This window comes from Gnatocerus cornutus, chromosome 1, assembly GCF_029298725.1.
Source record: "Gnatocerus cornutus isolate USDA-ARS CGAHR chromosome 1, icGnaCorn1.1, whole genome shotgun sequence".
Classification (NCBI taxonomy): domain Eukaryota; kingdom Metazoa; phylum Arthropoda; class Insecta; order Coleoptera; family Tenebrionidae; genus Gnatocerus; species Gnatocerus cornutus.
Genome location: NC_142233.1, coordinates 36,730,119 through 36,752,323, shown reverse-complemented (window position 1 = coordinate 36,752,323; position 22,205 = coordinate 36,730,119). Strand labels below are relative to the sequence as shown.

The 22,205-nt window shown below is 33.0% G+C and overlaps 2 protein-coding genes across 2 annotated transcripts; one reads left to right on the top strand and one right to left on the bottom strand.

The window, feature by feature from the left end:
* Nucleotides 1-6,735: 6,735 nt before the first annotated feature.
* LOC148182220 (uncharacterized) lies at nucleotides 6,736-8,489 on the top strand. Its single transcript, XM_088049854.1, has 6 exons — nucleotides 6,736-6,831; nucleotides 6,899-6,950; nucleotides 7,004-7,054; nucleotides 7,473-7,511; nucleotides 8,179-8,205; nucleotides 8,260-8,489. Exons 1-6 carry the CDS (start codon nucleotides 6,802-6,804, stop codon nucleotides 8,439-8,441), a joined length of 381 nt encoding a protein of 126 aa, XP_087905980.1. The 5' UTR covers nucleotides 6,736-6,801; the 3' UTR covers nucleotides 8,442-8,489.
* A 9,176-nt stretch (nucleotides 8,490-17,665) lies between these two features.
* LOC148182219 (uncharacterized) lies at nucleotides 17,666-18,388 on the bottom strand. The gene is made up of 2 exons (XM_088048360.1): nucleotides 18,335-18,388; nucleotides 17,666-18,286 (listed from the first exon to the last, which is right to left on the bottom strand). Exons 1-2 carry the CDS (start codon nucleotides 18,344-18,346, stop codon nucleotides 17,666-17,668), a joined length of 633 nt encoding a protein of 210 aa, XP_087904486.1. The 5' UTR covers nucleotides 18,347-18,388.
* Nucleotides 18,389-22,205: the final 3,817 nt, after the last annotated feature.

Here is a 22,205-nt window from a genome sequence, read left to right as displayed (position 1 = left end):
GTGTGAACCTGATTACTTGTTGTAAATGATTAGAGATTTCAAATGTTATTGGAGAGATTTGAGTTCTTGGTGAACGTCAGCACTCTTGTGGAACCCGTTGACATGTTGAGGCTGAAGTTTGAAGTTATGTTACTAAGTGCAACGTGCAGTTGTGTTCTAAATATATAAAATGATAAATAAGCAAACAATAAGCAAGTCTATTTATTAAAAAAAATCTTAAAAGTGGTTGCTGTTGGCGTGCCTGCAGATGCTCTTTTTGCCACCCTCTCTAGGTTCTTAGCACCGATGGATGTGACCGGTTTACTCTTCTTGCGATTTCGCAAAATGCTAAACCAAACTCGTGAATGCCGATAATTCTTCCTCGTTCAAACGGCGTAATTTAGTGAAAATTAGCACGACTGCATTCAAGGCATTGTTCAGATCTTAACATACGTTTTAAATTTGGCAGTCAAAACCTCAAACGCCCTGTATATTTATCCTTCTTTAAATAAAATTTAGAAATTACATTTTGCAATATTTAAGTTAGTCGATTTGCGATTATTATGATGTTTTTTAAAACAATTTTCAAAGTAAATAACTGGAAAATTTCTGGATTTATGTAGGTAGGTAAGTCCAACTTACATCCAACTGTTTTATGAAAAATGAGTTTTATGCTATAGTTGTTGCCAAAATCAAAAAACCACCACCTGTTGATTTCAATTAATATACAGTGAAACTTCGATTAACCGTGTCTCGATTAATCGGGTTCGCGATTAACCGTGCCTACTAAATCCAACTTGGACGAGAAGAGCGACGATGGAAGTTTTGATGCTAGGAAAAAGATTCAGCCAAGTGAAGCAATGGAAGCAGTTGATGATCTCCTGAACCTCTGTGAACAGAGAACTTTTGATTTTTATGACATTCTCAATTTAGGAAAAATTAAAACTGACGTACGAAAAATAGTATAAAACTGCAAAAAACAAAAACCTTGTACTTTAGCCCCTAAAAACTGACATGACATTTACATTCGCTAATGTGGTATGTAATTCGTTAAAAAAGTTGTTTCGATTAACCATACTTTTCACTTATCCGTGCGACCCTTCCCTTCCATTACTCCGGATAATCAAGGTTTCCTGTAAACGAAAGGTAGATACCCCAATCAATTTTTTAATGGAAAATTAATTTCTCAATATGGTATCTGTTTTAAATAATTAAGTAAATATATGTATGTACATAAAGTCGTAAAAATAATTAACAATTACTAATTAACACCGTTTAAAACGTTAACATTTAAAGTTATCTTTATTGCGTTATTATTTTTATTATCGATCAAAAAGATGAACATTTTGAATTAATTTATTAAAAATTTGATTTTTCTTTTTTTTAAAAAAAACAAAATTGCATTATTGTTTCTATTTTTTATTGACTACTGATTTTAAACTTCAAACGTGACAAATTTAGTTCATAGACTTTTTAGATTTTTGCAAATCCTAAATTAAAATTGGGTTTAATTGGACGATTTTAAAGTATTGTAGCTTTTTTAGAAAAGTTAACAATTATAGACTATTATAATATGTATAAAATTGCCTGAAAAAGATTGTTACAATGGCCCAAACAAGTACAGACCTATCATGTTTCACTGGCAAATAGACTACTTGAATTAGTTTTCACTGACATTGTCAGGCGGCTTACTTTATCATTATGGTCTAAGTTGTAAAACACTACATAATAGCCATAAAATTATATCATAAAATGGAGTTATAATACAATCGGACATAATAGTTATTTTTAGCTGACCATTACGAATCTAACTGATTTACGTCTTTATTAATAATAACGAGAAACTTTACATGTCTGCATATTGACTTGTAAAAAGTTGGTATACTGAGTCATTTTTAACTCCACTTTAAATCAATAGTTATTTGTTTCACTAGGCTAGAAAATGGTCTTTTGGAAATGCAAGGAAAGTATTGAAATCCGAGCCCTCCGAGCTCGGATTTCAATTTCCGAGCATCCAAAAAAACATTTTCTAGCCGTGTCAAACACGAAATTTTGTGCGCCGACAATTATTATTAGTTATTTATTTTGACTCATGGTTTGAACTTGAAACGTCATTCCGTCATTTAAGGGAATTTTATCAGCTGGAAAATAGGTTGGTAGCACCTCATTCACATCAAACGATTGCAGATTAATTTAAATTCAAATTTGTTTCAGCAAATTTTTGTGGTATCTTTGCTACCTTTATTCCTATTTTATTATTTCTACCTTTATTATTTTTGAAGGTCATTGGCCTCCAAATCTGCACACAATATACACAATTGACATTTATGCAGCGATGCCAACTTGCAAAATAAAACCAACTATTCGAAATGTCACGTTTGACTGCCTAGACATTTAAAAGGTAGTTTTTTTGCCGCAAATGAGTAGCACAAATCTCATGAAAAGTGACGGAGGCGCACAAAACATCTTTTTTTGACTTTTTTTAACGGAAACCTCGTTCTAGATGCAACTGTACCACAAATTTTACATTAGAGTTTGTCGGCTTATAAGAAACACTTTTTTAGTATACGCTTTCAAAAATTAGTTTTACGGACCCATTTATCAATTTTTTGTGTGTAATTTTAAACAATATGTTGGTCAATATGGTGGCATGGTAACTAAAATCCGAAGCACACTATTTTAGAGAAATAATTAATCATACATACTAAGAATACAGCAACAATCAGTCCGCAAAAACTGTATTTTAAGCACTGGAAATAAAAAAATTAAATAGATTTATAAAATTCGAACATTAAAACTAAAATTTAAAACGGTCCAAACTACAAAATATTAATTATGTAGTTAACTTTGAAAAAATTAATTTCATAGGTATGTTTTCTGAAAATTAAAATACAAATAGGAATTAAAACCGGTTTTGTAGAAAAGCTGAGATTCGAAAACCTTTGATACATAGGCAGGCATCTATGTCAGTACAATAAGCAATTTACAGGCACAAACATCAAGCTTTTGCTTATAGCACATATAACATTCATATTTGCAATTAAAAATGAAAAACTGCAAAGTCTTCAGTTGGAATCATGGCCGTTCAAATTCTGAAATCAGACACTGTCATCTAAATTACGTATAAGCAGAGTCAGTTACAAACAAATTGGTATCTTTACACCAACTGCAATTCTCAAGAAGTATTGTCGTAATGTTGCATTTAACCTTGTATCTTGACGTGCAGAACCTGTTTAATCCTCGGATAAACAAATAAATAAGAACACTTATGTAAAAATCGGTACATATATTTTAAATTTTGCATAATTTCAATGCTATGGAGAATATGGACAAATTCATGTTTTTTGATTGAATATAAAATTATTGAAATTTGTAATAAACAGCGTTAAATAAAGTCAGAGAGGGACTAGCTAATTAGAGTCCCTCGTTCCTGGCAATTAGTGGCGTTTACATGTGTAAAGGAGCCCGAGTGCTAGATATAAATAATAGTGGAGAGGATGGTGTCGTCGTAAACAATAGACGACATTTTCCTCCAAGTGTACGGCAGCATTCATTAACTCCCTCGATTATTGGGGCCTCAACACAATGGAACGAACAAACACTGTTCTCAAGTGCATTCTCATTGTTGTTGCACCACCTCGTTGACTCGCTTTGGCAATTAAAAACATGGGGGTTGTTAACACGTTGCCTTTTTTAAACAACCCAATTGGATTTATCCGAAACAAAAAAAAGACGTATCTAACGTGGATCAGAGCGTTTTCATCGAATCACTTGTAAGGGTTCATTGTAATCCTTTTAAGGAGCTAAAAGTGTCTGTTGGGATAAAAGGGCCAAACGCCGGCTGGAGTCCATTGTATCGAGATCGCTTTTGCATACGTTACCTCTCAAGCACGTGTCACAATAAGACGATTTTAATTCCGAAAGAGTGACGCATTTTCGGTCTTAAACTTGCTGGTTTATTGCTTCATCGACAGGATCGCGTATTTTTTGCTAGCTGTTACCGCGAATGCCACCGAGTCGAGTTTGTGGCATTTCTGTCGGTGTACATTTTCTGAAAGCAAGCATCTACTTCTTTTTTCACCTACTACAGCCTATAAAGAGCTGCTACAGGGGCCATTTTTCTTGACTCCAACATAAACGAGTCGGATTTGCAACTTGCCGAGTTAAAAACGTACTTTAATTTCTGCCAGAACAGTCGCTTTTTATACAAAAAGAACACCTCAAACTCGTCGACTGGAGACGATCGAAAATAAAACAGATTTTTAAGTGTGGACGCAAATATTTAATTGAAATTACTAAACTAATTTCATTTTTTACCAATTAGTAATTAGTCTGCTTAATTAATTTTTCATTAGTTTTGCTGGCAAAAAAATTACTGTTAGGGACTAAGAATAACAACTGAAAGTATCTAAATTCATCCAGTTTATAAAAGTACATAAACTCAAAGTATTCTTCTATGCAGCGCAATTTGAAGTAGGTAGACTGACATCACGGTAACTGACATTTAATAATGTCAATAAACTGAGTTGGCCTTCATGTTGACAGACACTAAATTAATCAAAATATGTAGCTATAAGTCATTTTTTCCAAAGAGAATTGTTTATAGGCGTCAAATTTAAAATGCCGCTTATTGGTCGTTCAGCAGAGCGAATTACACAATGTTGTTTTTTTGAATTTCTGCAATTCTTGTGAAATGTTAAACAAGAACTGTCACATTTGTCAAATTGTCATCAAATTGTAAAAGCGTTAGCAATAGATTTGTTTTGTTATTTAATCGCAAACACTTAACACTTTGTATAATATCTACCTAGACTATTTTCATTAGAAAAGAATGATGAAAAGGGCCTACATTACCTTTACTAGATTATGCGATTACATACAGAGAAAACTTGTCAGTTGCTTGCGAAGCCATTTATTAATCAAAGTAAACATGTATTCATTACATATATTTCACTTACCTCTTCCTTTGTAAATTAGTCAATTTTCTGCAGGAAAAATGACATTTACATAGTGACATAAACTTGTTTAGAAAACTCACAAAAGCACGAAGCACTAAATAACTAAAATAACTTTGACTGCTAGTGTCAACTTAATGATATACAAATTACTATAACTAGAATAAGATGGTCAAACGTTATTCAGGTGTCAACTGTCGTTAAATGGCGTTTATTTATCTAATTAGAGCATTGTGTAAGAGAGGCAATTGATTTTACTTCTGCCAATTAAAAAAAATCAGTTCTTCAAAAAGTCTCTTAAAGCTTCGGAAAAAATAAAAAAACAATGCTTTAATGATGCTGAGAAGCTGCTTTAAAAAGAGCACTGTATTTAATTAAATAAATATATATTTAAATGCCGTTAATTATAATTTATATAATAATTATTGCCGTCAATTATAATTTGTGCATCCATTGTTGAGCAAAGCAATAAAAGTTGATGATTGAAGTCTTTAATTATTTGTTATTTTATTAACATAGTTGTAACAATTCGTAATTTTCCCAAGAAACGTCTCAAATGTTCTGTAAAAATGTGAATTAGGTATACAATTTTGCAAAATTAAAAACTCTTGAAGCTGGTCTTATGCTGTTCCTACAGATGTAGCCGTGAATAGCAATCGATAAAACGAACGCGAGTCGCTATATGACAGACAAGCGATAAATTGACAGTTAACAAAGGTAGCAACAATTAGTACGCTCTCATATCTATATACAGCCACTCGGGGATATTTTTCTGGCGTTTTAAAAATGTTACTGTAGTTGCAACTATTGTTTAGAACGTCAAATTATTGCCAACTTAATGAATTATCACGAGTGAAGTATTTAAAGCCGATAAAACAAAATTAGTCTTATTGGTACGTAACGGAGGATTTACAGTCGGGTCCCTGCAATATTAAAAATATCGAAAATTCTATTTATTTAGAAATTAAAAAATAAAGCTGTCCATATTGACAATGCAAAAAAGTAACGTTACAAATTCAATTCTTTTTCAAGGTTTCATTAAAGTTTTCTTTCAAAAACATGTTTATAGCAATAATTTAATGGTCATTATAACACTCGTATTCTTACATCCTACACATGTCGTAATCGCTATCATTAAATGATCATTGTGTAATCTTTGACAACAGAATTAAATTTAATTTAGTGGTTATTAGCCAGGTAAAAAGAGCTTGCCCAGTACTTACACATATCTATAAATGATAAAGTGTACGTTACAGCAAATCCAAAATACAAGGCTTAATTTTCTCGGTCAGCGACATTTATCAATAGCCTATAAAAATTTAAACTTTTTATATTATCATTCCAAAAAGCAACTTGTGGTTCAGATGAATTTCACATTATTTTGACGTTCGAACAATTGTCTACAAAAAATTCTACATAATGTAGATAAAACTTGAACATTTTATATTTTTCTATAGTTTACTAATTTAATTCTATTATCATATCTTTATCAAACTGTAAGTAATTATTTTATATTGAACGTACTTGATCGTGGTGTCATGTACTCGAATTAAAACCATTTCTGACACATTGAATGTAGGTGTCTAATTATATTTTGATTTATTTGGCTCTCATTCAAGAAACACCAAATTTCAATTATTAATCTACAGCCGTATCTAAACAACATTGTCCATTAAAGGTAATTGCAATCGGCAAAATTCCATTTAATGTAATAATCAACAAGCCCACGTATTGCTTAAAGACAATGACAGATAAAAGCGCTCTTTCTACGCAAAATAACGATAAATACTTCCTCAGTGCTCAGATTTTGAAGAGTTCGTTTTGGTTGTGGTAAAGATCATCAGCGTTCAAAAAGGATTTTTAAGCGATGAGGTGGTTTATATTAGTTGCTGTCTTGGTGAGTACAAAACTATAAGTTTAGTGAAATTTATTTTTGATAATCTATAGAAATTACCTTATTTTAGATTGTTCCATATTTTAACTTAGCTCACTGTGACGAAGATGAGGATGTTAAAGGTAGTTTAAAGAAGCACTACTATTTTCGTTAAATTATACTTCTATATTTTAAGGATCTGAAAGATTTCTTCATAATCCTGCAGAAGATTTTGGTTCTAATCTAGGTAAGTTTAGTAGATATACAGGGTGATGAAAAAAGACGCTCATGATACCTATCATGTTGCAGCTAATTCTTTCCTGAGCTCAAAATTGAAACCAAAACAAAATTTGTTCTTTTTTAGCTTTCTTTTTAAACGATCTATCTGGGTAAATTTTTTGTTATAAATACCGTTTCTTAGTTTTGAAAAAAAATTTTCAATGTTGCAACTTTGCTGCCGAATGTAAAATTGTATTAGAAAGTGTTGAGCAGCATTGCCAAGTTTTTCCTTTGAAAAAAATCCATATTGTAAAAAATAATGGGTTTAGATAAATTTTGCTTTGGTTTCTAAGATGGTTTAACAGAAAAAGACCTGGAAGCCTTTTTTTCATCACCCTGTATAATTTATTGAACGAATTTTACATAATTACATTTTGATTTTGTAGTGCCCTTTTCATCATTCTTTTCTAATGACAATGGTCTAGGTAAATTAAGTCAATATTCTACAAGGTGTTAGGTAACGTGTTAGGTGTTTGCGAAGAGAGTGAGGAGGCAACCGAAGTAATGTTTCGAAGTTGGGTTTTCTTTAACCGTTTAAGAGCTGAAAGACTATATTTTTACCAATCGTAGATAAATTTGCAAAGAACCACCGAATTTTGAATCAAAGTTGTTCTAGAAATTTTCGTGATTAACTTCAAACTGACAGCTATTATTTTATACCAGTGGCGTAGTTGGTTCGTAATTGTAAAAATAAACTTATTTGTCACACAATTAGGCTATCGTTGTTCCGGAGGTTATATATTTGTATTATTCAAAATTATGGTCATTTTGAACATTTATTAAAAAATTGTTTTCTCTTTCTTTTCTAAACAAAATTGCAGTACTTTTTTTCTTCTTATTGCCGCCACTGATTTTAGTAGCAAATTATTCATTTGGCCAAAAGAGTGCGTAGATTTTCGCAAAATTCAAAATTGTATTGAATGATTCAAATTGGACGATTTTAAAGCCTTGCATTTTTGAAATATAACGAAAAGAATAAAAATAATTGCGGATTTCAAGATAGTTTACCTTTTTTGATTAACCATTGCTCTATGGCCGTAACGTTACCAAACACCCTGTATAAAAAAGTTAAATTTATGAATTACGTTGTAGGAGGGTTTGGAGCACCGGCAATGCCAAGTGAGAAGAGTGTTTTCTTATATAAGTTTTAGAAAAAATGTATACCTATTGTAGGTTTTGGTTCTGGATGGGGATCAAGTTCTGGTATCGGCTCGGGCTTTCCACAAATGGATTCTATGTGGCAAAATAGGAGACCTTCACCGATTAGACGAATTTTACGCTTACTATTTGTTGTGCTGAAAAAAGCACTCAGTTTCTTTTTACCAGGCATCTTTGGCTGGTCCGTATTACTTTAAAAATAATTGACTAGTTAAAATGAAATAGTAGTAAGAGAAGACACAAGACACATGTAATGATTGATTGATTAATTTAACAAGGAGTGATTTTGTTGGAAAATAAAATCATTTATCTCTACTTGAAGTATATTTTTGTGAAAACTTTTTTGATTATCAAATAGTTGTTGCTTTTTAAAATCTGTTTTGATGTTTTTTTTTTGGGTCAGTACCATGCAGAGCCTTCGAAAAGCCTCTAGTGTTCGATAATTGCACCGGCTTGTTGATTTTTATCCCAGCCTTTGATTTATCAGCACGGATCGCGAAGCTCGTTTTCGAAGTCGATGGTACCCGTAGATATGGGTATCGCCATTAACGAGACACAATGGTCCCATCTCATCACCGTGTCTGTATGCGAATGGCCCACAGCGTTTCACATAAATCCTGATGCCAGGTATACAGAGTGGCAGTCGTGCGCTCTACAATTTGTTTCCAGTCACCGTGATTTTCACATATTATTTTTACATCAATCACGGTTTCAGCACTCAATTAGCTCTGATTCGGACTATCAATCTCCGGCTGGTTACTGCTTGAGTGACTGTTCTTGCTGCTGTCATGCCGCCGACCGCGAGGGCCTAGCGCCGCGCCTGTCTGTCATTCTGCCACGTCCAAATAATCAAGACAGACACATAGACCAACTCCACATCGAATCTTTTGGATATTTCTGTTCTCTTCGGAAGGTTCGTTGCCACCACATCCTGTCAAACATTTCATCTGCAAGATTTATGCAGATATTAACCAAATTTTCGACCACATCGGATGCAAAAAATTTATTCATACATTCATTATTTATGGAAAAAGATTAAAGAAAAATCGTAACTTCTCTTCACGTTAAATTGCCCTCGCTTGAGACAAGTAAATAATTATAAGCAGGCAAAAGACACTGTGCTGATACGTATCAATGAGGATTATTCTGCTTATTTTTCACAGGGTCGTTAAAAGTAGAGGGATAATACATATTTCGATTGGTCACTGTCACGGTTATAGATTTCAACAGCTTGTCAAAATAAACTGAAATGTTATTTAATTAATCTCAATATAACAGGTGTTTTGAAAATGAGGTATTACAATATTTTTTCTAAAATTCTGTATCATCTCTAGAGACCTCGCGATAGACAACAGTGATGGAAATTTTATAGATGTGAAAAATTTCAGTTAAATTTAATGCAGGCAGCAGTGGGAAGCTCATCAAATCAGCTGTTTCTCTTGAGAGAGGATAGTAAAAATTGCAGCATTAATTATTTGAAGTTGTCAGTTAATTAATTGCTTTACTTTATTAAGTTTTTGATTGAAATGGTATAAATTTAGCAGATGTATCATTCGTTGCAGGGTAGTAGGTACCTAATTCAATTTTTTGTTAAATTTCTGTAATCGTTATTTATGGTGCATAATCGGGTATGACGTTTTTAACTATAATAGATATTTTCTTCTATTTATTATTATTATTATTATTATTATTATTATTCATAGTTAATAGCTTATAAAGAGATAAGTTAAACAGGTATTTTGTCTTCTACTTTCGATTTTCAGGCATGGTCGCTAAAATGTTAAGATTTACGAATTTTTTTTAACACGACTTTGTTCAAATCGAGAGCGTAGATCGAGAGAATTAGATTCTTAGAGTGAATAATTTGCCCTTACACTCGAATGTAATACTAGATTTTATCTAAAGTCTCTGTTGGTTGCAATTAAAGCATTAAAAGAATTGACAGAAGTGACAACAGTGACAAATTTTTAGCGTTTAGAAAGTCATCTTGCATTGTTGTCATGGAAATGTGGCATAAATTTCTTTAAAATGTTTAGAGAGTAAAAGAGTACTTTTATTTGTATAAAATGTGTAAAAGAATACTTTATTAGTGCATTTTGGATAAACATAGTTGCTCTAACTAAAAATTTAATCGATTTAAGAACTTTCTTTTTGCAATTTCATTCTCAAAATGCAAGAAAGAGTATGTGATTAACGGGTTCTTTGCGAATTCTGAAACAAGCTGCAACTAATATACAGGTGTCCGGAAAGCAAAGTCGCGCACCATAGTGATACTGTATCATCGGACAATGCCATAGTTCTCCGAAAAAATGTTAAAAAAAATCATGTCTTCAATTTTTCGATGGATTGAAGAGGAAAAGTTTAATGCCAAAATTAACGATTTCTGTGCAATCATTTTAGGTTCAAATGAATTTGTTACCTAAGGACATTTTGCGCAAAGGCATGATGCAAAAAAATTAGAAAAATCTTGTGAAAAATGGCTGAAAACTGTTAATAATATTTTTGAATCAACAATCTCGATCAGTGTGGCATCATTCACTTCAAACCATACTCGTTCATGAACCGACCTAACTGACGCCAACAATACAACAGCAACGTTACTATCACTTTGAACACTGGAAATTTAAATTATTGGGGGAACAGTTTAACAATGTTGCCATTTTCCTAATTTTCTTTTGGTACTTCTGCGAAAACAGAAAGTCTGGATTTTTTTTAACATTTTTGGTACTCTGGCGGACCACCCAATTACCCCCTTTTAAGGTGGTGCGCCAGTTTCCGGACACTCTGTATTTTATCAATCTTTATTAAATTTTTCAACAGAAACGACAAGAAAAATTACAACAAGCCGGAATAAATCCAAAACTAACCAGTTTCTTTCTTTCAATTGCAATGCAATTGACAAATATTTTCAAATTAAAAACTTCCACATACGAAACCTACAATGCTTTTTATAAAGATAACACGGATAGTTGCGCTTGAATAGCTTTGAAATGGTTTGATAACACTGATTTCAAATGCCAAGAAGTACATCATGGCCGTCGTTGATTGACGACGTATTTATCAGTAAATGTGTACAGAAAGTAATAACTTATTTTTATATTCCTGGCGGCAATTTTAAGAAATTTTTGAGAAAATATAACAACCAAAACAGACTGTTATCTCTAAAATTATTTAAAATGTATCATCCCAACGAAGAAGTATTCAACATTTATGTGCAAAACTTTTCAACAACACTATTGACAATTATTTTATTAAAACAGGATTCTCCAAATGGCATAAAGATGAAGAAAAACACATGAACATAAAAACAGCTTTGAGCATTGAAAATACAGGGTGATGTAAAAAAGGCACCCATGAGTGGAAGTACCATGTTTTTTTTAGTTGAATCATCTCAGAAATCAAAGCAAAATTAATCTAAACCTATTTCTCTTTACAATATGATTTTTTTCCCTTTCTAATAAAATTTTACATTCGACAGTCTTCGTAACTAAGCGACTAATACTAAGAGCTACAAAGTTGCAACATTGGAAAATTTTCTACAAAGCGCCAAGAAATGGTACTTTTAAGAGTTTAAGAAACTTGGTTTAAAGCACTTTTGTAGACTCTACTCCTGACATGTCATTTTGCGGTACGGCTTAAAAGATACTATTTACGAAATATTTTTTTGGTTTGTTTCAATTCACAGCCATAAAGGAAAGTATATTTTTGATATGATAAGAGCAGTATTGAAAACAAACAACATAGAATTATCCAATTGTCGAGGACAAACGTATGACAATGCCAGCAATATGTCAGGCAAATACCATGGTCTACAAGTTGAAATAAAAAGGAAGAATAAATTTGGACATTATATTCTATGTGCTTCACATTCATTAATCCTGGTCGGCCAAACTAGTGTACTATTGACGACAACGAAATGTGTACGACAAAATTGTCTAGCGTAATTTTCACTTCTAATTGTCATTTATGAATATTGAACTGTAGTCGAAAAACCAAGAGCTATTGCAAAAGTTGATGATAATCGGTCACTAAGAGCAGTAGCTGCTGATTAGTAAGAGTTGTACAGGTAAAATAAAATGTTTAAAAAAAATCAAAAAGAACGCCTCTAGGTACTCAAAGTCTGATTTACATTCTGGAAATTCAGAGAAAAATCCATGACAACGAAAAAGTCGTTTACATTTCGGTGTTGCCAATAGTAGATCAATGCTTAGAAGCAACGAATTTTTTTGGTTTTTTACAAAAAGTATACAGTTTTTTTACAGCGTCAACACATAGATATTATCTGCTAAAACGGATTATTGAAGCCGAAAAGAGAGATTTGTTGCGAAATCACTTTCAGCAACAAGATGGTCGTCTGCCTGTAAATCATTAGTTTTAAATTACAAGGAAATTTATAGTGTATTCTCTTTGATAGCAAGTGACAATGAAGAAAAAAGAGATACGCAAGCGGAAGCAATATCATTAAAAAAGAAAATGAGCAAACTAGAAATTGCCTTTTTGACGGTCATCTGGCATACAGTTCTGGAACGCTTTAATGCCACAAGTACATTTTTGCAAAAACCAACATTAGATGCAGTTGTGGGATGTGAAATGCTCAATTCACTTGTTCAAAGCTTACGTGAACAATTTGATGAAATGGAAGAAAAGGCCAAAGAACTTGTAAAAAACTCAACAGACCAAATTCTTGAATATAGTGAGTGACCTCAAAAAACTTTTGATGATGATGGTGAGGAAGATACGAAGTTGTGTGGTCGAGATAAATTCCGCATTGAATATTTTAACGTCATTTTAGACATACTTACTCAGGAGCTTAGAAGGCGATATGAAGCATATAATTAAAGATTTTTTTGGATTTCTCACAAGATTGAGATATACACAGCTTTTCAAAAAAAATGAACCACCCTGAAGGAGTTAACGTACAAACTTCAAATGTGGTAGAAAATGTTGATGCATTAAAAAAAAAATTAGATTTTCAAGAAAATTTAAAAATATTCACTTAGAATTAATTAAAAATGCGTAACATCTCTTCGTACTCATATACATTCAGCATCTCTCCTGGGCGTACTGAAAATAAGATGGTTTATTGCATTTTGAGGCATCAGGTTTCAAGCTATCTGAAGATGGTGACGTAACTCTTCCAAAGTGTTCGGTGGGTTGTGTAATCGACGCACCCTTTGATCCATCATGTTCCAGACATGTTCTGTAGGTTTTAAATCAGGTAATATGGATGGTCAAAATAAAAGATGACTGTCATTCACTACCATAAACCTCAAAGAAACGCAGGCAGTATGAAACCTCGATTTATCTTGTTGGAACGAGTTCTTGGAAGTCTCTGGATTAACGGAAGAACAACAGGCTCCTACATTGTATCAACGTAGCGATGCGCATTTATTGGCTTCGAAATGATTATTAGAGGTTACCTTTGTCCGTGGTATATTGTTCCTCACTCACATCATTGCAGCCGAAGTTATACTCGTATGGCGATGTTAAGCAAACTGTAAATTTTGCCTCTAATCTCTAGGTCTTGTAACTCTCAATCGTCCATCATAGTGCCAGAAGCAAATTTTAGATTTGTTACAAAAGAGGATATGTTACTATTCCAGAGGCTAGTGCAGTCTCTCTTGGCACCAGTGCAGTTTATTCGCCTATTGTTCTTTTGTGTAAAAAATGCAAAAATAATGACTGTAAGTCTGAAGTCCAAATGAGAGTTTTTGGCGATAAATTGTACTCATGGCTATTCTGTGGTCTATTGCTTTTACCCAATTTATACCAACAGTTTGTGTTGATTTTGATGGGCCCTCAAGTTCACTTTGTGTTATGAGGCGTTCTTCGCGACTACCAGTCACTCTCACTAGAACTTCTACTGTCTCTACTAAAGGTTTCTAAGTTTTCCTCTTGCCGGTCCCTCCATATGGGTCTGACTGGTGCATGTGGTCAACCCATAGGTCTAACAAATTTTTTGGAATGTTAAACTGTCCTCGAACATGCCAATATTTTGACCTCGTTTAAAAGGCTTAAGACACTGTCTAAAAAAGCCCAGCCCACCGAAGGAATGAATTAATATAAAAAGTATGAAAAAAACGGTAAACAAAAATCTAATCTACAGGTGAAAATAAAGGTAAAATTTTTTTCAGAGATAACGGATTGCCTTCAAAATTTAATCATTTACGTGCCTTAAGACATCAACCCTTTGCGCCAAATTTGAACGTTCTATGTTTACTCCTTCAGAGTGTTTAATTTTTTTGAAACTCAGTGTATTTCTGAAGAGGAGATTATAGCCTCCTCGGAAAAAGTTTTAGAAATATATCAAAATAATTTTTCAAAATTTTTAAACAGTAACAAAGGAAATCCGCGGTCTTCTCAAGACTTTCTCCGACTGATCGACCTTCAAAATTTTTTTATTTAAGGGGGCCCATTTTTAAATGTCTCGACGCTAAACAAACGCTGATAAATTGTAGACCATAAGTGTATGCAAAATTTCAAATTTGCATCTTTAAAAGACCTGTAGGTTTAGTCTGTTTTGCTTTACTATGTATTAAAAAGAAGTCAGCAAATGGGAAAGCCCAAGATTTGTGAAGCAGCTGACATCTAGTTTTTTATAACTGTGTTGTAAAATAATCTACGTTACGCTTCTTTATACGGTTAATAAAAGTGGATGGTAACAGAATTACTGCACTCCATAATTGGCTCTAAATTTCACCTAAATAATTTGAACAAACTTTTCAGTTTATGATTCACAGACCGAGATAATACAACTATAATTAATTAAATATATGTAGTTTAAATGTATCTGTACGTATATTTTATTGAATTTGTCATTAAAAGAATGAATTTAAATTATATAAAAAATGTAATAACCACCACCATCAAATTTAACAAATACTTGTACAGTAACATATTAATTCCAAAATAATGCACAATACAACAGGTGAGTCGTAAAACTGCCAAAAATAATTTATAACTGTGCAAAACTACACCTCCAGCAAAACATTGTTAAAAGCCCAGACGATGAAAATCGCAAGAAATTAATGGACCGGGACGAAAAGAAAGGACGAATTCCCTACAACTGCTTAAGTCATATCAGATTGCCAAACGAAAGTTAATAAAAAAGAATGCAGCGTAGTAATAAAATAACAATGATTTTAAGTGCATTCGAGTTATCATGTAATCTCGATATTCAGAGAAAGTGAAAATTTCCATCGATCGATCATGATCAAATCTGGATGTGCTAATTAAGAACTCGTGTTTGCAATATTCAATAGAAATTTTCTATGCAATTCATTCGGAACAAGGTGTTCATCATCATCATTCATTAATAAGTTTAACCGGTGGTTCCGGTTAAGTTACTGATCTTGTGTTTCGAAATTTCAAAGACAATGCCATCACTGTCTGTAGTGTGAAAAAAGGTCTAAAACGTTAAACGTGCAGATCTAATTTTAGAGAGTTTAACTATGTTGACATTACTTTCAAGATAATGGCACTAACTGCTAAAAAATTTAATTGCTTACTAATAATGACCCAGATTCCAGGAGAAAGGAAAATTATTCGGAAAGAGGTGAAAGACGTCGATTCTTGACGGATTATGTTAGAATAATGAACTATGAAAGGGTAAAAAGTGTTTATTACGTTACGACATTGACAGTCACTATAAGTATGTAAAAATTGCATTGATGTTATAATGATGAATTTTTAAAGCAGGGAGCGAAAGGAGCAATTATTACAGAAAATGCGGAAAAAAAAAGTGAAAACTAATGACATAAAGAAAACCAAAAGATATGTGAATTGTTGGTGAAATTCTATCGTATATTCACTGATTTCCAAATGTTTAGGCTTTCACCCCTCATTATCATTTATAATAAAATTATTATTATTGCGCGATGCGCCTAGAATTTTCAACGAGTTAATCTCACACAGAATAAAAATTAATTAAACAACGTTTAGATTATCATTAAATTATCATAAATTTCCGCACTGCATGCCTGTTTTACTGAAGAACTGAACTTGATTACTGCATGAATGGCGTAATAACAGCAATTAGCCAATTAGTGCATGCGTTTTTGTAGGTATAATCTGTCAGCAAAGCGTCCGTTACCTACATCGCAGTGTCCCCTCTAATTCGCTTAATTAATTACTTAACGTCTGTAAACATAAAACGTGGAATAACGTTAACACTTCTTCAGGTTCAGTGACAGGTGACGAAAAGCTCATATAAAGCCAGTGTTTTCTCTTCTCTTGAACAACGGCTGTCTGATCCTTCGATAACGGCCTCGTAAAAATTAGTACCCACAAGGTCCTCTAATGAATGGGGTAGTAGAGATAAAGCGAGGGAGGAAATGACATGACGACGACTGCGACAACAACGGACGGACAACAAAGTTAATCTGCATTTTAGAATTAAATGGTGGCATTTTGGATTTGCATAAATCGAGGGCGGGGATTAAAACTGAACCCTTTTCTTTTTAGAATGGACATTTTCATAATTTCGCGTGGATGATCCTCTAAAGACGCACCTGATGATGTCGTTTCCATTGTGTGTGGTTGGTATAATTTTTAATGGATTTGGGGGAAATTTCGCGAACATTAATTAAATTATAATTAGACGATTCTCGAGAGTCGCGTCAGGCAATTAGGCGGTGCCCAAAAAAAATAAAATTTCTCTTTCCCAGTCAAACATTTGTTTGAATCGGCTAAAATAGTTACATTCATAGTTTGCGAAAGTTAATTAAATGCATTAACAAATTAATTATTTTGTTTTTAGCAGTATAAAAAGTGCAATACATATTTTTCTAATTTAGCGAGATCGAGCCAATAAAAGAAATTTATGATAGATTTGAAATTTCCTTATAGCAGGAAATACTATTGCAGTAGTCGTTATTTTCTATTATGAATCTTCTCTCTAATAAGGATGTGAGATTTAGCTAATTGTTGGTAGTTGTCGAGAAAATACATTTGCTGCATTTAATTTCGAATACATTTTAATGCTTAGAAAGTAGAGTGATGGTTTTTAGAAGTGGAGTCTCATGCATTAATGAGAATGAGCCTATGGGCTACTAATAAACACTTATTTTATGCAGTATCCATTAACAAAGATTTTTTTAAAATAACCCTTCACTTTTGATACGTTCTTCTTTTTGTGAAATCGCTCAATTAATAATATGAAGTGAAATGTCTTTTCAAGATTTGTGTCTGTAGTTCTCGTTTCATATAAGTTACAATTTCACGGTCAATGCTCTACCGTTCAAATCATGTGAAAGTAAAAGCTGGCCACATGAAAGTTTCATTTCAAATCAGATTGGTTTCATGTTCGACTGATGATGAAGATATAGACACCAAATAAAAGAAACAGTCTTTAATTATAAAAAAAAGTAAAAAAGTAACAACAAGAAGTAAAACTAATCAACAAGAAGTAACATCAGATCTTTTAATGCCATCCGCCTCCTTCATGTCCGCCGTCACCACCGCCGCCACCGCCGCCTCCGTGTTTTGGGACGTGGTGATAAACATGTTTGTAGACAGGTACATGTACGGGGTATGGTTTGTTAACATGGTATGGATGATGCTTCTCAATTTCGATTTTGTACGGTTTCTTTATGTACACTGGGACCAGTTTTTCCACAGTAATGGGCACCTTCTTTTCGATTTCTTGTGGTACCAATTTGTAAATTGGCACAGCTACTGGTTTTGGCACAGGGATACGAACTGCATAAGGATGTGGCACTGGTACCTTGATGACTTGAGGTACTGGAACTCCGACAGGATGTGGTACTGGCACTCCGACCTTCTTCACAACATGAATTGGTACGGGTTTGGTGTGTTCAATGGTCTTGGTTGGGATTTCATGGTGTTCGCTTCCTCCGTCGTGACCAGACAGTTCTACGCCTTTCCAACCACCTTCCCAGCCGTGACCACCGCCAGATTCAAGTTGAAGTTCATGGCCGCCGCCACCTCCTCCTAGCTCAAAACCGCCGCCCTCGTGGCCTCCCGAGTCGCCCAAGAAGCCGGCATGGGTACCCAACACTAAAGCGAAAATGAAGGACGCACCCTGAAAGAAAAAATTTGGGGTTGAAGTCACACTAAACACTTAACTTACAAAGTATCTCATGGCTTGGCACTTGGGAAAGAACGATGATCTTGATGGTTTGAAACTGATGATGAGATCTGGATTACAGCAAATTTATATATGAAACCACTCTAATGAGTGGGGCTTAAGTTTGTGAGTGGCTTCCATGGTACACAATTTGCATTCCTTAGAAGGTCGTGTAAATCCGTAACAATAAAACGAATATTAAAAAATTAGGTGAAAGTATTGAAACTGTTTTAAAAATAATTAGAGGTTGGGTGGGATTTTTCTTGCCTCTCAATATTTCTACGTACAATCACATATTAAATTAGAACATCTCTCTCCTTTCTAAAACGGACAGTCAACATTCTCTGCAAACTTTGGTATGCATTGTGACGATTAAGTCCTCTTCCTTAACTAGAGCATACACGCGAACCGAAGCCAAAAAGTTGCTTCATAATTACCGAGTTCATTGAAACATCGGACTCTGCACTTTAATTAACGTCTGCAACAAAGAATCCAAATAAATCCACGGAAGTTAATTTACCTACAGAAACAATAAAATAATTTGTTTCGTGATTATTTGAATGAATTCCACAGAAAAAAAACAGGATCTTATTAAGCTTGTCAAAACAACATCTGAACTCATATACAACTTTGACGTGGTACATGATTGCTCAGAGCTACCAGAATAATTAAGATACAAGCGGACGAAAGCTTCAAAAATAAACTAACAAGTGTATCGTCTAAAATATCAGTTACCGCTACATAATTTTTCAGCAAAAACTGGCGTCACGTTTTTACTGCTTCAACTTGACTTTGAATGCTTAAGTGAGTCTATCTTGTTGCAAAATTGCATAAAATGTTTATATAAGCGAATTATTATGAAATGCGTTTATTCAAATTGAAGGTCTCGTTGGTCATTGAGAGACAAACTCTAAACCTTAATTAATGAAAGTGTCATTAAAAGAAAGTCAAAGACAGGGCAGAAGCAATTGATGGAAAGTTGAACATCGAAAAAATTAATTTAAGGCCAACCCATTATAGAAATCTAGACCTAGGGATAAAAACATGTTTGATGAAAATTCGTTGAACTTGTGGCAAATATTTGAAAACCAAGAACTCGTTATTGATTAAAAAAACGATTTAAATATAAATATATTCCAAAATTTGGGTTACCTCTTACGTTTTCTTTGCATGATCTACATTTTTTTAATCAATGGCTTTAAACTAAATTTCGTAATGCTATTCCTTCTCTCATTACCTATCTGTAGAGTGGAAGAGTATAAATATCAGTCAAAAAGCTTTAAATATTTCTGTTTTCCGCGTTCCTATAGTGGTGACGTTTTCTATTAACGAGTTAAAAACAGTAGATTAGGTATACAATATTTATTTCCCACTTCTTCACTAGATGTCAAAAATTAGGTTCTAGTTCAATTGTTTCTAACAAGAATGTAACATTTACTAGCTAATAGTTTTTAGTTATTTTATCGAAAATTATACATTCTATTTTCTGCACTTAATTTTTAATACAAAATCAATTAATTTTTAGGGGTCTCTTACCTGTTAACAAACTTGATTTATAACAGATCTACTAAGCCGGTAAGTTTATTTGAAAATAAAAATGATCCTTTTGAGGTAAATACCTACGTATTAAAGGTATTGAAGGGTAAGGCCACTTAGATAAAACTATTGGACATGAAAAATGAAAATCATGTTCAAGACTGTAATTACTATTACTTTCACTTAGAACTGGGTTTGGTCAATTATCTAGGTAATACATGTTTATTTTGTTCATACGATAATACGAGCGGTTTAAAAATAACGTGTAACATTTCCGTAATAAAATTGTGTTTGTTTAGATAGTTTTAACTGTAATTAAAGATTTTTTTTGTTACAAAAGTGTAAAAAGATTTGAATAAAGCATCATCTGTTTCCTAATAGATTCAAATGTGATTAATTTACTGAGTAAATTATTTTACTGGACACACTGGATTTTTTATTTGGTCGTTGAGAGGATTCTGGTAGTAAATAGGTATTATTAGAAGAAACAAAGTAATCAAAATCTTTAATGGGAAAATAATTTTTGCAAGCGTTTCTATGTTTTATTTAACAACTATTGTCTTTGTAGAATAATTTGTGGGAAGCATCTTACAATGCTCTTGTCTTGATATCTTAAAGTGCTTGAGTGAAGTGTGCGACTACTATTTCTAAAAAACATAAGTGAAAGGACATGCAGTCAAGTATTATGTTACTTTGTACTTCAAGAAACATAACGAATGATCAAGATAATTTGTCATTAAAGTTATCTTTGAATTCTGCTCGGAATTTTGTGTTATTGAACCATACTGATAGGCAAATGTCAGTTTAAAACTAAAAATTTTGTTTCAAAGAGAAATTTTACTTTGTTGGGATTTTATGGTCACTTTGACTTGAACTGTCACATTGACACCCGTTATTTGATATAATGCATCAGTTACCTACACTTTGTCATGGCGTGCATAAAACGGTAATTTAATTATACAGTTCTGTAGTTTGAAAACCTGTTTTTTTATAACACAATATAATTTTAATTTGTTAAAGCAGAAGAATACTTATCATTAGACAAATCCTTTTTTATTTTGGTAACAACTGAAAATCATAATAAGTGGATAGAGAAGTGACAGGTGAAGTATGTTTCAAAAAAACTCCACAATGTAATAGCTATAGGGTAATATTAACAACGGGTTAATATGCACTATATTGCTGATAAAAAGTGCTTTTGTTCTATGACTGCTAAAGACTAAATAATTATAGGTAAACTTCTGTATACAGCATTTTCTAAACGTTTTTCTATTAGGTCTGCTGTAGAAAACATAAGAGTCATAAAACTTTATAAAGTCAATGAAAATACCTTGCGTTTGCCTTTAAAAACTTTAATAGACATTTACACAATTTTTAATTGTCACAAATTTACGTTGTGTGGTAGTTTCACCCAATAAGTAATTACGTAATTGTGTAGGTAAGTGCGCTGAATAAGCCGATTCAGAGATTTGGAAAGCTCCCTGGATAGCTAGTTTTTGAAGCAATACTGATGTAAACCATTGACAAGATTAACAGTTGCATCTTGAAGAATATAACAATATAACTCATGTCACATATTGTTAAATAAATTGTTGTTTAATACGGAGAACAGTAATTGTTTTAAAGAATGCAAATTGTTCCTTTTAAGCCCAGTTGTTTCTCATAAGGCCAACAATTTTGCTTGTGCAAAAGTTCTTAAGAACCTGATTGCAGAATTAAAAGGTAAAAAAATATTTCTTATTACAAAAAATAAAAATATCGTCACTTAAAATATAATACCGCCCAAGTGACACAAAAAATTTGGTGCCATATATGGGCGATATACAGGTGTCCTAGAACTCATGACCCAGAGAGCAAGGGAAGATGCCGACATCAATACAAAAACCAAAATAGTCTAAGCTTAATAGTATTCAAACAAGGACAAAAAACTAACAGTCAATCCCGAAAGCTTTTACATAGGTAGAATGGCGGGGAAATAAAAGGCTATTTTAATTTCATAGGCAACAGGACCGTAATATCGGCCTGACAAATAGACAACAGTACTCTCTATTTTGGGTATTCTAGCGATCATAAGAAACCCCTCGCAATACCTCTGGCCATCGTCGGTTCAGCGATTGTGATTGGCTCCGTATTTTCGTCTTTTGCTCTAAAGATTTTTGGTTTTTAAATTTTGGTTTTGTACAGCAGTCTGCATGTGCCTGTTTTCTCTGGGTCACGAGTTCTGGGACACCTGTATCTATACGTCTTCTTCTTTTTGCTTTTCAAAAACGTTTCAAGTAGTATTAGTCAATGGATATTATTATTTTTAATTATTTGTTATCAAATTATTCATATTACA

Bases quoted from the DNA above. Each gene is read 5' to 3' on its own strand.
- LOC148182220 (XM_088049854.1), top strand. From the start codon at position 6,802: ATGAGGTGGTTTATATTAGTTGCTGTCTTG. The intron at 7,055-7,472 runs GTAAGTTTAGTA...TTGATTTTGTAG, and splicing joins AGATTTTGGTTCTAATCTAG to TGCCCTTTTCATCATTCTTT. The intron at 8,206-8,259 runs GTGAGAAGAGTG...TACCTATTGTAG, and splicing joins TGGAGCACCGGCAATGCCAA to GTTTTGGTTCTGGATGGGGA.